Source organism: Pygoscelis adeliae, unplaced genomic scaffold (assembly GCF_000699105.1).
Source record: "Pygoscelis adeliae isolate BGI_AS28 unplaced genomic scaffold, ASM69910v1 Scaffold85, whole genome shotgun sequence".
In the NCBI taxonomy this organism is placed as follows: Eukaryota; Metazoa; Chordata; class Aves; order Sphenisciformes; family Spheniscidae; genus Pygoscelis; species Pygoscelis adeliae.
Window position 1 is genome coordinate 3,539,770 of NW_008824900.1, and position 18,214 is coordinate 3,557,983.

General features: G+C 35.9%; 1 protein-coding gene across 1 annotated transcript in view; it reads right to left on the bottom strand.

The window, feature by feature from the left end:
- The window catches only part of USP7 (ubiquitin specific peptidase 7 (herpes virus-associated)), a 44,798-nt gene that overhangs the window by 14,266 nt on the left and 12,318 nt on the right, over positions 1-18,214 (bottom strand). The window contains exons 6-20 of the mRNA XM_009324730.1: positions 14,812-14,942; positions 11,903-11,957; positions 11,289-11,369; positions 11,114-11,204; positions 10,197-10,279; positions 9,081-9,190; positions 8,088-8,244; positions 6,822-6,966; positions 6,113-6,243; positions 4,894-5,028; positions 4,593-4,694; positions 3,786-3,891; positions 3,294-3,386; positions 2,317-2,384; positions 1,010-1,110 (exon numbers count right to left, since the gene is read on the bottom strand). Coding sequence (XP_009323005.1) covers positions 1,010-1,110; positions 2,317-2,384; positions 3,294-3,386; positions 3,786-3,891; positions 4,593-4,694; positions 4,894-5,028; positions 6,113-6,243; positions 6,822-6,966; positions 8,088-8,244; positions 9,081-9,190; positions 10,197-10,279; positions 11,114-11,204; positions 11,289-11,369; positions 11,903-11,957; positions 14,812-14,942 — 1,589 coding nt within the window. The remainder of the gene's footprint in view (positions 1-1,009; positions 1,111-2,316; positions 2,385-3,293; positions 3,387-3,785; positions 3,892-4,592; positions 4,695-4,893; positions 5,029-6,112; positions 6,244-6,821; positions 6,967-8,087; positions 8,245-9,080; positions 9,191-10,196; positions 10,280-11,113; positions 11,205-11,288; positions 11,370-11,902; positions 11,958-14,811; positions 14,943-18,214) is intronic.

Consider the following 18,214-nt stretch of genomic DNA (forward strand, 5'->3'; position numbering starts at 1 on the left):
ACTGCTTTGCACAGAGCCCAGATGTACAATAGCACTCCTTGGACCACAGAAACAAAACAGTCGGCACAGATGCTGGTTTGGGTCACTACTGACTGGTACCCCTATCTTCTCAGCGGAGAAATAGCACCAGGGTACAAGCTGTGCACTTACCCAGGAGTCAGCAGCCAGCCAAAGGTGCATAACACCAACTGGGTCAACAGGGAATGCGAGTTCCAAGGCATGACATGAGAAATACATTCATCTCACATAATCTGGGGTAAGAGTGCTGAAGATAGACTAGCTGGCTTCCACCCACTGTCAGCCCATGGAGAGAAACAGAGCAACACAGTTGGGTGTGACCATCAGGAGTGAGAGCATAGAAATGCTGATTTATAGCCCTGACAAGCTTATGAAAGATCCCTTTAACGGATACAAGATGCAGGAGTTCTCCTTTTGCCTTGGAGAAAACTCCAGTTGAAGCACCAGTACACCCATGAGTCGCATACGCTCAGGCAAATTGGGAGCATCTCATCACGGTGGACCAATATGGAACTTATTGTGAGCAGGAGTAAAAGGAAAAAAAAGGGAAAGCAGTTTAGTTCAGTTCTAGGCTGAAAGGAACTCCAAGCCAAGAGCCTTGTACAGTGGAAATGGTACAGAGCCCGAGATCTGAAATGCCGGTAGGCTCTTCAGTGTCTGAGTTACAGTGGCTCCAAGTAAAAAGCTGCAGAACTTAGATGCATTGCTGAACCACACTCTTCGGTAATATTAAGACCTATTTTAGGTTATTAGTTTTCTAAACTAGGATGAAACCTTCTTTTCCTTAAATAATGTGGCATGTGGTAATCAAAATACTACCAATATTTTCATTTCCCCTTTGAATAAACAAAGGAGAACTGCTGAGAACATGTCTACTATTGGAAAATTACACTTTGCTCTTGTTAAAAATGCTAAGTTAAAGGAAGTTCTGCTTTCAAAGTGAACCAGGTGATTTAATTGCAATAACAAGCTGGCCCCTTAAAATACATACTTCTGAAACACTATGATGTCGCCATCCATGAGTTCATCAAGAGCTTTATCAAGAGATACATCATAGTCTTGAATCCTTTCTGTTAAATTGGGTTTAACTTCCTGCAGTAAAGGACAAAAATTGTTGATCACAGAATAAACAAAAGACAAAAATAAAGGTCACAATAGTAAAGAAATAATCAGATAAGGTAACTTGTATCTTCTTTCAACTGAAACAAATGGCTAGATATATATATGTAAATTAAATGTAATCTTGGCTAAGGTCCAGATACATCCAATTGCTATTGATAAAGTTGGCTGCTCATTTTTACCTCTGGAGTCTCACTCAAGTTATCTTAATTTTCAGAAGTATTTTATCATTCAGCATTATTTTGTTACAACTGAAAAGTTTCCAAAATTCAGCGATTAATTTTCTACCAATGCAGCTTCCAGAACACTGATTATGCTCACTGGTTTTAATAGTGCAGAACTTTTGTACAGCAATTCAAATTAAAAAAAAAAAAAAACCCAAGGCCATATTAAAAATGCATATATTCTAAAATATCTATATGCATATTACATATCTATACTTGCAGGTTGACATCTTGAGATAAAAGCACCTGTCTAAGCAAACTGGAATCAAACTGCAACCCTGACCCGCACAGAGTACAAGTACCTGGCAGTTCTGCTTTTCAGCATGGCAGTATGCGTGCTCCCCTGGAACCACCAGAGTGAGCAGCACGACTGCTAACAAAAATCGCAATTAAAAATCCAATTCCTTGTTCTTACTATAGCAAGGACTTTGCCTTGGCAAGATCTGCATCTTCAGCACTCAATAAATACAGCCGTTATAAAGATTTAGTATTTCTATATTTGGGCAGAAACATGATAGCAGACTAAGTATTTTGTTTACTGACTTCTAACTTAGTGAAGGAAGAAGATGCAACATTTTCTCAACTGCACTGTCTAAGGGGGGCACTGAAAATACAATGGCCAATAATGTTAGCAGCTTTAGCTCCTCTAACACTGCAACTCAGAGGATATGCACAGATTTAGCTCAGCAAAGCTGCTCATGTAGGATCCCTCATGTAGAGATTTTTTGTTTTTAAAGCCTCACACTTCTAGTTGTTTAATTTTAATCTGTTTTGAAGTTAACTATCTGCTGATACTCTCTTGCAGCACTGTAGACTTAGCTACAGGTTACAGAGTGCTTATGATTTATAAATTACCATTGTTATGAGCAACCCTTTTTTAACCAATAAAGCTTCTTTTTCTCTCGTTATAGCACGTAAAAGACAAAAATGTTACAAAAAGTCTATCAATCCAAACCTCATAGAGGATAAGGTTAGTTTCTTGTGGAAATCCTGCTCTCTCACACATAACTGGAAGCAAGTCACCTATTGGAAAAGAAAAGGAATATGAGACGTGTTGCACTTCAACTGCTAGCGAGACCTCCTGCAAAAACAAGAGAACATATTTTTCTATCCTGGATAAATAGTTTTAAAATGCCTAAGAAAGAGAGCCTTCCAGGTTAAAGCTTCCCTTATTGACATTCAACCCAGAGACAGACTTTTAAGGTTTCCTTCCCTTCATCTGAACAACAACAACAAAAACATGTGCAAGGCCATCCAAGATCAAAGAGATGAAATAATACTGTTCCTTCCCCAGAGAAAAAATTTTAATCTCTTCTTAAAAAAAACAAACCATGTTAAGACAGCTAAAATACAAATTAGAAAGCATGTACAAGTCAACAAAATGAGACATTCAAAATGACAAATCAAAGTATTTTTACTCAGTGGACATTTGCTGACTTCTTTAAATGGACCCATATGAAAACCAAGGCTCCCGCCCAATTCAGTCTGAGCGGCTGCTCTCAGTCTACCATAGTGAAAAGTTGTACAGGAGTTATTTTAAAAGCTATTGCAGAAGTACATTCCACAAAAAACCCTTGAAATAGAAAGAAAAAAAAACCAAATTGGGGAGTAATATCAAATCACAAAGCTTTAAAGCAAGTCTGAAACAGCTGTTTATGTTCAGTAACACCAGGTGAACACAGCACACCTGTAATAAAAAAAATTAACTGACAGCCAACAGTGTATTAAGGCAATGCTCTCAGCCTTGCAGAAAGTTTCACTGACACAACATGGGGAAGAAAACTATCAGGTGTTGGGAGAAATCAGAATTTCTTTCTGTGGCCTACCTTTGATTTCAGTAATAAAACTAATATTAAAAGAAAAGATAGATATGCAATCTATTATCTTTTTAAAATTTCAATTACAACAATGAAATTGAATTTTAGAACTCACGTATTTTACAGGATATAGGTGTGTAGATATGTCCACAATAATTCAAACTCCGAGTCTTCGGATCATACATCTTCAGAAACAACATTACATCATCTACAAATTAAGAAACAAGATTTAATTTTAAGTCAGGCTTATTTGAGTATGTCGGGGGCGGGATGGGGAAATCACCTAGATATTTTTCTTTAAAGAGCAACAAAGATGTGTCTTTGATTTATTAATTTGATTAATGCCCTTAAAATATTCTTAAATACTGAATTCTTATACATCAACTTTATAGATATATAAATTTATTCAGTGATTCTAAAAACATGTGAAACGTCTTACACTTGAAGATAAATGAGGAAAAAACTGCATGAGAAAAACTAATTTGAGCACTGTAGTTTGATGGGTACATCAATGTCACCATTGAAAAAAGGAGTGCACAATATTTCCCGAGATATACCCAAAATAGAAGTATTTTGTATTTACTCAAGTTTTAGCACATATGCTTACGATCTTTATCAAACTTGGGTAATGTTGCTCCAGTAGCAGCCATCTCTGGATCTACCGTTTCCAAAAATATTGTCCATGGATTTTCATTGTCACTGAGCTCAATCATCTATGTAGAAAGATGTGGAAGAAGAAAAAAAAAGTCTCTGGAGAATATAATATAATATAATATAACCTGATATCTGCATTTTCATCAGATACAAGAACTTTATGACATTCTGTGAGCGGGAGAATTATTTTTTTTTTAGTTGTGTTAATGACAGGAAGTTTATGAAGTTTATTAAGAGAAACAATGACAGATATAAACACACCAAAAAAGTTTTAATGAAGCATAAATGATAGGTTTTATTTAAAATGGACCTATTTCTTTTTCATTTAAAAAATATACCTAGAGCTATCTTTATTATGGCAAGAAAATTACTTCACTTTAGAAGTAACAGGACAGTGAAACCAGTCACTGGGTTTTTGCGGTATTTAGACACAATGTTTTACATTTTAAGCAACACATTTCATTAAATCCATAGTTTTTGCCCAAATAACAGAGAACTCAAAAAGACATTTCTGTTTGAAATCTAACATAAAAATCATGATCATGCTTTTTTTCATGGAAGAAAAATCATGCACTACACTCCTCCCTCCTGTCCAAATCAATCCACTAAATCTCAAGTCTTCTCACGCATCAAACTTTACGAGACACAGGTTAAATTAAAACCCAAAAAAATCTGATGTCCCAAACTTACAGATTCTTAGAGAGAACTAAAAATCATGGGCGACATACAGAAATAAGGTCCTCTATCAATGAATATTTACCGTTTTATTGCCATCTGCTTCATTATCTAACATTGCAGGTCTTTTTGTTCCATTACTTCTAGCTTGCATCGGCCATAATCTGATCTGATCCTGGGGAAATCCCTAAAATAAATGAAAATTGTGACAGGAAACAAAACCAAACAAACAAACAAAGGCTAAGATACTTTTATTAAACCCAAACAGATCTTCTATTTTAAAAGGTCTAAATTATGACTGCTGCCAATACCTGGAGAAGATAAAGACTATGAAGTAACCATAATGTAATAAAATACATACAGATATTCAGCTACAGAAAACTTACCATCGTTTGAGAGAGATTCTGAACAAATTCTGTAAGCGTGGAGTTTTTTAGTACTTTGAAAACAGTGTATTTCACTTTTTCTTCATCATACATATCATTGCCTTGGTGACCACAGAACTGATCCTCTGCCACTATCTGAAAAATTACATTTAAAGGTTACTATTCATATTAACTCAGCTGCACAATGTAATACCTTCTCATGATGCTTTATTATGCAATGTCACTGGCTCTCTGGATAGTGGCACACTGCTAACACTATTTGTGTTCTCATGAAGAAAATTTGCAAGTATACAGAATATAATGAAATTTAAAAATTGTGATTGATAGTAAAATCAGTGTAATTAAAATACACTAATTCTTACAAATCACGAACAATTAAAAACCAGTTGCGCTTAGATCCCAATCTTGGAAACATGCTCTAACAATCCTGGCTCTTAAAAAAGGCTACATAATTATTTTACTGGTGTAATGCAAGGAGGCTGGCCTAAAATGTTTCCTGTATCTCCCACAGCTCCCATGCATTCTTTGTTAACAGAAAGACAAACGGTGCAACTCTGCCAGTCTCTCCACTGAAAACAGCTCTAGTGTAAATGCAGTGTAGAACAAGCTGAACTTCACCGATATCTCTATTTATGAACACCAGAAAGAAGATGCAAGGAAACATGGAGGCAAATGGAAAATGGGTTCTATTTTCTTCTGCCAGATGGGCTCTGGGAAGAGCCATAAACAGGGTACCTTAAGGCAATTCATAACAATCTAGTCCATCTGGCTTTTCCAAAAAGATAATTGCAAATATAAGCACTCTCTCCTTCTGCTTCTACTTGATGAGCTCAGTTTGGCAGTGGTCCAGGCTTGCAGCCTATGGCTAGATACATTCTAATTTTAGAAAATAATTCCTGAAGCAGATAGAAGTGTGGTGGCAGTGCAGCCATTTAAAATAACCTGGTCCTTTTCCTTTCACCCGAACTTGCTATTTTTGCTTGCAAGCGCATAAGTTCTAGAGAAAACAGGAATGTCTGTAACATACAGTACTGTTTGTTTCATTAGGATTCGTTGCATGTGTAACTATACTTACAAACACTAAAATCGTAATTTCACTTCAAACGCTACTTCCAAACACAAATTCAAAAAACTGAGAGTCAACGTTTGTCTTGGGTGGCTCAACGTTCTGAATTTTAATGGTAAGGTAGTTGCAACTTGATCTGTTTCAAAAGCTGACCTGCACTTGCATATAGAGGTGAGCTTCCTGCCTCTCCTTCCTCTTCTGAGCTTCTATCCTTTTCTCTTCTTGTAGCCTTTCTACAAGTTGTTGAGGAATATCATGGTCCGTGACAGGCTGCAAAACTTCACCTACAAAGCAGATTTTTGTTATGTCATTTCAAGATTTACATCAAACAGGGTTTTCTTCATACACACTTGACTTTCCTCTGATTTGAAGTCAAAACCAGCTTTTTTTATCTTTTAATTAAAAACATGGTTAGATATCATCATGTTTTGGCAAAAGAAGCATTTTCTATCCCGAGCCAAAATGCACTACTTCCATGAAATATGTATCAGACTTCTGAATTAAATATTCATTTTCAGGATTAAAAAAATATTTACCACCACTCAATTTTTTCAGTATGCATATATATTTATAATCAATCGGATCTAGCTTCCATCGCAATAAAATCCTATAAAACAATCAAAGCTAAAGCACTCTGCAGATACAGTCTTGCCTTACTGTGCCAAGACAAAACGACACCAGATTAGCCAATACTTTCCAAAAGTCAGAGAAAGGATGGTTGATCCCACAGAATCTATAAATTCCAACTATAACTAACGAAGCCCCTTTGTATGGGAAGACTGTCAACAATTCAGAAGTAAAATATAGCTGTAAATCCCTGTACGTAAAAATCTAACTTGGAACACATGCAGATTATACATACTTAATTTTGATTCCCTGATGTAAACCAACATGTACGCATTCGTACAGTGCCGTACAGATAAGTCATCGTCATGACCTCCATAGTTGTGTTCAATCGCTTCTTCTTTTGTACATCTTGATACAACATCGTCATCAAATTTACACCACTAGAGAGAAAGTTTTATATAAGTATAACTTTACACACAAAAACATGTTCCTGAATGATAAATTAATCCTATTTCTGGCATGTCTTTCAGCTCTTTGAAGTAACTAAAATCACTCTTCAAGCAGCATGAGTTAAAAAAAAAAAAAAAATCTAGTTCAGTATAATCACCACTACCTGCTACTTGCGCTGAGCATAAGGAAGGCCGTAAATACCAAACCTTTACTGAAATATTTGAACATTTCACACTGCATATTCAAAAGTCCAATTATTCAAAGAACTTTTTCTTAAGACTGTTATTCAAATACCTAACATTTCCATATGAATTTCAGAAAATTGACCTTATTTGTTGCAAAATAAGATAAAAAGCAGCGATATACACGATATCTAGTAATTATTTGTACATTTGAAGTAATTTACAGCAAATTTTAAATTAAAACAATAAAGCCAATTAAGAATGAAAGACAAATAGCAATGAATTCACAGCAAAATCTGACTTCTACTTTTACTGTGAACAGTCATGTACACACAAAACCAGTCAACTCAAGGGAAGAGGCACCTGACCTATAAACATCAAATCCAATCAAGTCACCTAAACCTTTAACAGTGGGACATGCAAAGATATTGAACTTCTGAGTCATGGAAACATTTGAAACATTCATATTTGCTTCAGCATAAAGTCAGCATAAAAAAATGCTGGATAAATTTGACTGCAGTAGAACTTCAACACAAACGCACACACAACTGAAAGGATCCCTTAGTTAGAAGTCTTTTGCCAAACGCCAATAGCAAAGACGAAGCTGCTCCTCTTAAGAAGGCAAGGGATTCTTTATTGCCTCCAAATGCAGGTTCCTCCCTAAAGAACAAAAACTAGACGCGAGGGCTGCTGGTTTTACTTCTTGTAAATACAAAGTAAGTTTCCCGAATATGTTAGAATAGGCATCAAATGAAAAAAGTATCAAGCTAAGAACTGCATGGAGAATTCAAATCCCTGTGTGATGAAGTGAGTGTGCCAGCATGCTCTTCTGTTAGGGAATAAAAATTCCGAAGATTTGCTCATTGTGAAAACTGCAAGTATATATATTTGCAAAACACAAATATGTTTAGGTGCTTTTCAATACTCACTTTGCCATCCCCCTTTGGATTTAAGTAAACAACATAATGTCCGCCATGGTTATCTCCACTGTGTACTAGAACTGCATGAAGAATGTAATTGGCAGGATCTTTAGGATCTGTTTTTTGCAAAAATTCATCTAGTGGCAACTGTTCAGGAAACTCAAACCTAGTTTTGAAAAGAATTAAGACAGTTGTATTTGTAGTTAAGACAGACACATGCTATTATGCAGGACATCAGTACTTACTCCTAAAGCAAGTTACAAAAATTGAACAAGTTATTGTTACAGTGCCAGGATATACTGCACACAGTGGCAGATTTTATACTGTTTTAATATGGAATAAAAATAATCTTCATAAGCATGTGAGAAAAAACATGCCCTCAGTAACAAGGGTAAGAGCATTTCACTGAAATAGTGCTGCTTTGGATTCACTATCTCAAGGGAAAAGCTCAGAACCTGTTATTTTCTGGTACACAAATACAGCTTTTCTAGCACAGGTACCACTGCACTGGAACATTATTTTGAAGTGTCTTTCAGCTGCTGCAGTCTCACCTTCTTGGTGAGACTGAAATCGCTGCAATACAGATTTAGTTCACAACCGACAATATATCTCCTTGAGAAATTACCAGCCTCTACTTACAGTGAGTGGGCATGGAAATAGATGGAGGGAAAGCAGAGGACTACTTACTCATCCTACACACTCTTGTGGCAGCCTATGGGAATGTACCAACTTTCCACACATGGCACAAAGAACATTACACAAAGCGTTAGAAGAGACACATTCACTTGTTTCATGTCCAAAACAACAGCTACAAATGACTATTTAAGTATTCAATGTGTCATTCAGATCCATAACGTTCAATCAGTGCACCTTGTGGGGACCTCTAACATGTGCCAGCGCACACACCCTCCTCTTGGAATTGATTCAAAAATAGGATTTTGGCAAATTATGTTTGATAAAATACTTTAACAGGTACAAATTGTACAGTGAAAACACACTTACCTATCATTTATCTTGATGTTTTGGTCAGTCTGAGGATCATACATAAATCTCATGAGCTGTAGGTGTAATACTGGTGGCAATGTTAGGAACTTCACACCTTTCTCTGCCTCCTAGACATTTTAAAGGAAATACAGGGTTGAAATTGCAAGATTTTTAGCAACTCAAAATAGGTTTTTTTTGCAGACACTCCTTCTATGGACTTTTATTTTATAGGCTTGACAACACAATGTGCACCAAAGAATGTTCAGAACTGAGGTGGAAGTTAACTGTCTTAATGCTCACCAACCTTCCCATGAGCTATTCCAATAACACTTACAAGAACTCAGTTCATTTAAATTTAGGCCATTCATATAAGCACACGTGAACATCTCACTGCATTAAGAGCAAGTTACCCATATAAATAAAGTTAAAAGAGTATATGGAGGAGAAAACTAATTTTTGATCAATTAAGAATTTCATGCTCATTGTATTCTGCCAACAAATATTCAGCTACCATGCTGTACCTTCCTAAGAACAGCTAAAAAGATATATAGAACATTACTCACAAAAACTGGTATATGGAAGCTGCAAAAATAAACTTTAGTAAAACAAGGGTTTTTAAAAAGGACTTCAGCTTCCTACAGTGGTTGCAGCGAAGTGCAGCTGAAAAGCTCAGAAACATGTGCACACACATAAATGTTTAAAATTCCATGGGTTCATTTGGCATTCTTGTTGATGATACAAAAATGACCTCGCTAAAGTTACTTTCAGAACTATGCCGCTTTTTTACTAGACACATGGAAGAACAGACTACTCTTAGAGGAAGAACTCAGTCTTGAGATCAGTAGAGAAGTTAACCATTCTAGTCACTAAAACACTTACAGGTATAAAAGTAAAACTCAGTGCTGAGTAGACTGTTTTAAAATCCAAGCTCCATTTTAAGAAACCTAACAGCAATTAAGAGGAGCTATATAAAAGCTTATCTAAGGAGAAAAAAAAAAAAAATCACCAAAATCAGTTGATACAACCTAGAATGGGTTTTGCAACATTTTTTGTCTACCATAGCTTTCTTTGTTTAGTTATTTTATCAAGGACAGAGAAATAAAATTTAAAACCAAATTAAAAAAAGAAAAATACCTGCAAGCCATGTTCTCCTGCATCATACTTGTTATCACCATCCAACTGTTCCACTGCAACGTAGTCAATGAAGGACTCAAAAACTAAATGGAAAAAAATGATTGGGAAATTATAGAGAAGGAGGAAGAAAAAAAAACGTGAGTTCACTCTAGCCTGGCAGCTTAACAATGTATTAATCAAATAACATATTAAGACATGAGAGCTTGTGTTTGAAATTTACTGTTTTTATTGTTAAAAAAAAAGTTTTCTATTGCTTAAGAATGTTAAGAAATGCACCAAATTGTAGGGGCATACATAAGAATATAAACAGATTTTAAAATCACAGTTACAACTGTCTGCCCAATCTCCTATTCTCACTTTGCAACTGTTAAGTATCAAGCTAGATGATTCTGTTTGCTGGACTCTTACATGTCCTTTTTCATGTCTTGTATGCCAAGTACTTGGTAAAGTGATGATAGGGGACCACTGTTACGCTGCTCCAATTAGTTCACTCTTTTTATTTGCCTATTACTATGGTCAGGTCTAAATAAGAATCTATTTACTCCAAGTTCATCTTCATATATAAATTATAACCTACTGTGACAACACTACTGTTATCACCACGGCACAGTATGCACTTTTACGACACCAGGAAAACTCCTAAAATTCATAGAGTTTTATGGAAAGATATCAGTGAGAGAACTAGGGAGGAAGGAGCACGGAAGGGAAATGGGAGAAGGAAAAAAAAGTCACGTAAGCAAAAAACGTTTTCTGCAGAAAATGTTTTCAATGAGGTGTCAAAGAATCTTTCCTCTGAAATTAAAGCAAGGATATTTCAAAGTGCTGAACACCAACAAACCCATTTGAAATCAAGAGGCACTAAAGGTGTCCAACATGTTGAAGTATTTGATTGGTGCGTATCACAATGTACCACTTACTATTTTTCTTTCCCTTTATACTTAGCTGGATGTCGTAATAATCTTCTATTCGTTCAGATCGATAGTCTACGTGTTTGCATTGGATATAAGACTGTAAAACAAAAAACCACAGAATTTCAATGTAAACAAGTAACAGTTAATTTAAATAAAATAAAAAAAAAGATTAAATACATACCACCATCTTCCCTCTGAACAATTTAGGAATAGTGCCTTCTACACATGTGCCTTTCATTTTATTTTCCACGTTATCAAGCAGCTGAAAGAAAAATTAAGTTTTTACATAGGATAAACTTGCAGTTTTTTAATTTATTCATCACACAGATGACCACTGATTAAACTCTAAGTCACTTGCATAAAAATGAAATGTTAGTCTATTCATACTGGCATCTCCTTTCTAGTCCTTTAAACCCTCTTCTTCCCCCTAAAAACTGCACTGACGACTACCCCAGCTACATCCCTTCGAGTATGGAAAACCTCATAACTGTAACAATGCATTTGCATCTTCAAAACTGCATTCCTCTCCATGGCTATACAAGGACCACTAGCATACGTGCCATTTATTTTCAACCTTCCCTATCCTTTACAAATTCCTCACCCACAAAAGGCCACAATGAATTCCATTCTTAAAAAAGAGAAACAAAACAAGGTAAAACCTCTATGTCTTAGAGACCTAATTTAAATTAACCAGTGCCACTATTACTAGGAGTGTTACTAAATTATATTATATATACACAATATCAAGAGACAACGTTACGCATCACAGATCAGTAATAAATAGTAAAAACATACCACTCGACATAATTCCTGGACATCATGTTGCATGAAGCTGTCTAAAGTTTCCCACCTTTGTAAGGCAAATTAATACAAAATTATTCTATTATGAAGAAAACTTACAGCTCAAAAGACATTTTTGTGATTTCTTTGCAGATCAAGAATTTAATACATAGCAAGACGTAAAGACTCTCAGATTTAGTACTGGCTGATGTGCAGTTTTTTTTAGTTCTGCAGCATTTACTTGGCAGTAAGAATGGGCAGTGAACTTGTGGGACATTTTGGCAGCCGTTCTGTGCCCACCTGCCTTCTCTCTGTGGATCTGGGGACGGGGACCAGGAAGGCAGCAGAGCCAGCCCCAGAGCCAGGGCCAGGCTGTCGCTAGCAGAAGAATTCTTCCAGTCTACAACCTAGTCTCAGTTCATGTCAAAAAAACCTCTTAAGAAAAGGCCTGGGAGCAATTCAATGCTGTCAGAATAGTTTCCACAGCATGCTTCTAGTTGCCTCTCTTCTGAGGGCCCTTCAGGTGCAGTCAAGTAGCGTTCAGGGATTATTTCGGCACATGAAAGGAAGTAAATGGATTTATAGAAAATACTGGTTCCTTTGTGCTCATCTAAATAGTTAATCCTGGACACACAGTAACTCCAAGGATGCAAGGTGGCATCCAGCTTCCCGAACCGTTCTTGTGCAAACACACTCATGTGAAAGGAGAGGTGAGAGCAACAGCCTCTAAACACCTCATAGCCAAGGTGGCACACTGCAACAAGGGCATTCAGCACTACTCCTTAAATAAAAAAGAAGCATAAAGTGTTTTTAGTTTCAGCATGAAATACTTTCTCCTATGAACTCTTTAACTTAAACTCAAGAATGCTTTTTAAATTTTAAGTCTCTGACAACTCTTTTTGCAACGGTCATCACTCCCAACTATATGAAATAAGCTATGTTTCCTGTCAGCTTTAGCTTCAGCATGAGGTTCAACCCCGGCCCTTGAAGCCACAAGCAAAGGGGTGATCAGGAGCAGTACTAACTTTATCTTCCCCTCCCACTCTCTTCTCTGTGACTCACTGCCACTGTCACACCGCAGCATACTACTCCAAAAAGCATGCCAAAACAACTGTGTGGGGGTCCACACTTAAACAAGCTAAATTAAGTGACCTGTTGGATAATTAAGAATGGAAAATAACCTCGTGACTCCCTAGGTTTTAAATACTAGCCAGCTTAAAGGACAAAATCAAAGAAAAAGGTTACATACTAATATTAAGATAAAACCGGGCTCCTTCAGACAATGGCATCACTTTCTACTGAAAGAAGCCCAACTTAGAAACTCACAATACCCAGTAAAAAGTAACACTCTACACAGCATATAGGTAGGTCTCAAGAGGTCAGAAACCCCTCTCTGACTTAACGGGGGGGAAAGACAAAATCTTCCAACATATTCAAAAATTCCTTACCAAGAACGAAGGCAGGCATGAACACATTTTTAAAACCTTGCCCTCAGATACAAAATTTAGCATCTGCAACATCCTCGGAAAAGATCTCTTCATGCTACTAAAGATGACACAGTTGGGATCTTAACTCAAGATGAAATATTTATGATATCAGCAAGTCTTTCCAGTGTAACAGGACAGCAGCAGTGCTGATAACTAAATATACCGTGTGCTAGCAGGAAGAGGATACAACCAGATAAACATACAACACTGAGGTTACCGATTCCCCAAAAGGTGAAAACGAAAAGGTTACAAAGACGCAAGGTTACAAAGAGTCTTATCAGGACTGACTGCTACTACAAGCTTTAGCAGAAGATGCGGGATCAGACACCTCACAAATGTGATGGACACTAGGACAGCTATGTGAAAGAGATGATACAAACTTCCTAACCTGTTTGTAAATAAAAAAATGCTTGTCAGTATTACTACAAAAGACTAGTCTACAAATAAAGCGCAACAAAGTAATGCGAAATACAATCTTTTAGAACAATTTTTGATAAAATCCTACTCCATGCTTACACAACATGCAAAGAGAAGGCTTGTAAAGATTATGCTAATCTTAATCTTCTGTCCTAACTTGTGCTCAACTGCAACATCAAGCTAGTAAAAAAAAAAAATCCAGCACCCTCAATGCAGCTATATTGTGTAATTCTATGTCTAGAAACTCCAGATTTAAAATTACACTCTGTAACACCATCTCACAAGAAGTACCACCAGACTGGAAAAAATACTGGGCAGTTAACTGGTTACTGGGCAAAAATGAAAATAAAAAGCAAGCCCTTTTGTAGATGTTTTATGGAGGAAAAGAGGGTGCTAGAATGAGGAAAATGCAAAGAATTACTTTGTGTGTGTGCTCCAACACCTTTACTTCATGCAACAGATACTCCTCTCAAGCTTTAAATCACGAAACAGAATACAGCATTAAATGCGTCCAAATTGTGCATAGGCAAAAATATGTGCATCTTTGATATGTCATAAGAAAATGTTAGAACAGTCATCAATGCAGAACTAACAATATGGAAATGCAAATTACTGCTATTTCTCTAAATTTAAAACATTTAAATTTTTTTTAAAAGACATTAACAATACATGAACTGCAATGTTTCAACAGAGTATTTTGTCCTGAATTTTACTTAAGTAACATCATACAATTTTCAGGTAACAGGTAAATTATAACCCTGCTACTACTAACAGTTGTCTTTGACTGTGTATTGCTCCCCTCCCCCAAAAATCTGACTTTTGGATCAGCTGTCTTTAGTACTTTCTATAAATAAAAAACCTATCCAAGTAAACTAAGTAAAGTTAGCAATTAACATAATGCTATATTAACACTTCTCTGCACCTCTCTGAAAATAGCATGATTTAAATAAAACCTTTTTAAAGAAAAGCTTTATGAAGCCTCTAATAGCCCAATAAATAGTCCAAATTTCTGAAACTTACCCAAAAGATTTTGTTAACTTTTTAGTTCCAACTGGTTTGTCACTATGTTGCAGCTCATAAAACACTCTTTGCAATGCTAACGGAACACTTTTGGATGAATCATCTCCTTCTGTGGGCATCATGTACACAGCCTGAAAAAGCATGTAGTTCAATTAGTATTTAAGGAAAAGTTTATTGCTCATATTGTTTATTGCATTCTTTCCTCTTCAGTGCCTTCCTTCATGTAACTCCATTTAATCATCACTCCAAAAGATTCTGAAAAAAATCTCATACTGTAGTGTAAAAACAATTATCTGGAATCGCTCTTCTTGGAGCATAGTGGTTAGAAAGATGTGAACAACAGATTCCATTCATGGTTATTTTATGTAAACAGTTCCCTTATTCCACCCTAGAAAAGTAAATGCACTAAAGCATTCAACACCTTCGAAAAACTTATCACGCCTGGTATGTCTACACAATCATCACAGGACCAGATATGCTGATCAATACTATAAGCTTTTGAAAATAACTTCAGTTTTATGCTGTAGCTTGGCTATTCTGAATATTGTCACCTACAGTGGGGGAAAAAAAAACCCAACCAACAAACAAAAAAACCCCAACCACATGAAACCATAAAGGGCAACAAGTGAACAAAACCAGAAATGGTCCACATGGAGGAGAAGGATGTCAGAGGAAGCTTTGAGATTCCCCCAATACGTTAATTCCTACTTAACATCATCGCTGTCCAGCAAATAAACAGCTTAACAATTCAATTCACTGATTATACTGATCTGGGAACGATTGAGAACAAAGAAATTACACAAATAGACCAAACAGGGATTAGGAGAGCTCAATAGGCACCAAAATGAGATTTACTTTTAAAAAAATGTACACCAATATATCTAGGGAAAAGTAACAGCAAAGAAAAGGTATTTACAGGGAGATGCTCATTTAGAAAGCACGAACGTAAAAAGAAAACACAGACAACTCTGCAAAGAGATTAGGTAATAACACATGAAAAAATGAAGACTCCAATATTAAGTAGCATATGAGAAAATAACCTGTTAAGAAACAGAAAAATTGCCAGCTGAATTTTTGCCTGTGAAGCAACAGGGAATGATACATTTCTGCGAGTGAAGCACTCAACTGGATCTCAGTAGTTCTCACTCAGTTTCTGCATCAGCCTAGATTTCAGCGGTGTCCAGCACCTCTAACTTATCGTGTACTTCAGTTCCCAATATACAGAACAAGTTTATTACTTCCACTATGTAGCTGAATTGTTGAGGAAACACATTCATCATTATATAAATGCTCAATACAGAGCTGATGGGAACCAGATGAGATGGACATTAGATACAGACAAGGTTGATACAAAAAGAACAGAAGGGAATGTCAAAAAAGAAAGGAAGAAAGAAGAAAAGTGGAAGAGTTCTTAAGAAGTTGGCAGGCCGGTTTCCTATTCCAATTTTGAATATCCACAAAAAGATTTTTCAAAAGTAGACACATAAACACTTAGAAGAATAATATAATAAGAAACTATCAGCAGAATAGCTACAGTAGTAAGATGAAATAAAAGAAACGGTTTTACTGACATATTGAACAGTTTCATAAAGAAAGCAAATCCCTTATATTCAGACAAAAAAACCACTGGTTAATTATGCAACTGTAAAGCAATATGATAGTTCACATCACCTTATAATTTAAATCTAATTTACAAAATTTAACAGTAAACAGAGATGACATAAAGCAGAATCATGACTGAACACTAGGTAGCCTCCAAATTTTATGTTTCTACTTAGTTGTGAGCTACATCATTAATAGCGGTATTTATGCACATAAAAGGGGAAACATGAACAGAAATTAGCTGAAAGTTATCATCAACTTTTTGTTGAAGGACAGCCAGCAGAATCCTTACTACGTTAGCACAATTTTAAGAACAACAGCCCAGCCCCACTCTAACGGCAACAAGAAATTCTTCCTTTGCTCTGCTTTATTCTCAAAATTTGCTTAAACTGCTTTTTCAAATTTCATAAATTGAAGAAAATAGCATCTTCAATTTTATCATCGGCAACAAATTTTAACTGTTGAAACTCAATAATCCTTCATGCCATTGTTTTTGCCAATCCATTAGGCTAACCTGGCTAACCTGGAAAAATTAAGAGAACAAAAAATAGTATTGTCTCATGCAGTTTCATCAGCAACTTTTTTAATGAGCTAAGCACTGCTCTAAGAGTTTAAAGCTTATAGTGATTTGGTCTGGAAGAGAACTCTGTAGGTTCTGAACTCTGGTCCTGCTCATAGAGATGCCAAGTTCAAAGTTGGGTCCAGTTGCTCAGGGTCATATCCAGTTGAGTTCTGAGCATCTCCAGGAACGGAGATCCCACAAGCTCTCCACACATCCCATTGTAAAGTTGGACCACCCTGATTGTGAAAATTTCTTTCCTAAGATCAGAACATACAATTTCAAAACAATTCTAATAAGCTAATAAAGAAAACTATTCTCAGCTGTTTCTCTATTTTCAGTATCCAAATGCAGAGTTACAGTTAACCATGCTGATCTGGGCAAACTCCAATTCAAATATGAATAGCTAAAATTATACCTTTGATTTTACGACCAAAAGTTATTTTTTTGATTTAAAATATGAACAACAAAATGAGTCAGCATCTTGCAGAGTCAACTTAACCTTTCCCCGCCCCTGGTTTATGAACCCTTTTATGACCTGGTCTTCACTGGCTAAAGGTAGAAACAGGAAATACTTGAATGACCAAGTCTCAAGTCTTCCAAATTTTTATCATCAGCCCCTATTCATTGTTTTTAACATCTTGTAAATGTTTTTAAAAAACAAAAATATAGTAAGTTACTTGCTATGTTTTCACAAATCGAAATAAGATGAAAAAAAAAAATCAAGTAATGAAAAAAATTCAAATATAGTCAATGCTGACACATTTTCATAAAACATTTTTGTATAGACTTATAAATAATAAATTTTCAAATGCTAAATAGTCTTCATAAGAAACCAAGACGATACTACAACAGGCTACAAGTCAACCTAGTGCTTTTCGCTAGTCACCTCCATTGAAAAGGTATAAATGGGAGTTCAGAATACCTTGATAATTAATCAAAACCAGATCCTTTGTATTTAGTTCCTATCTGGTTTCCTCGTATACCATCTGGACAATTAATTCCTTTCCTATCTCTCTCAAGTAATATTAAAATAATCATTTATCATTTATTTAAAATGACTACATTCCAGCTGCCATTGAATAAAACCACCAGTGTTGTTTCTTGTGAAATTCTAAATGTGTTTGTTACTACAAACTAAACATTTAACACATAGACTTCCTCCTTCTGTTTGTGTATGTAAGTATGATTGAAGCCCATTTCTCAAAGCTTAAGTGTTTCTCCATGCTAAAACAAACCACT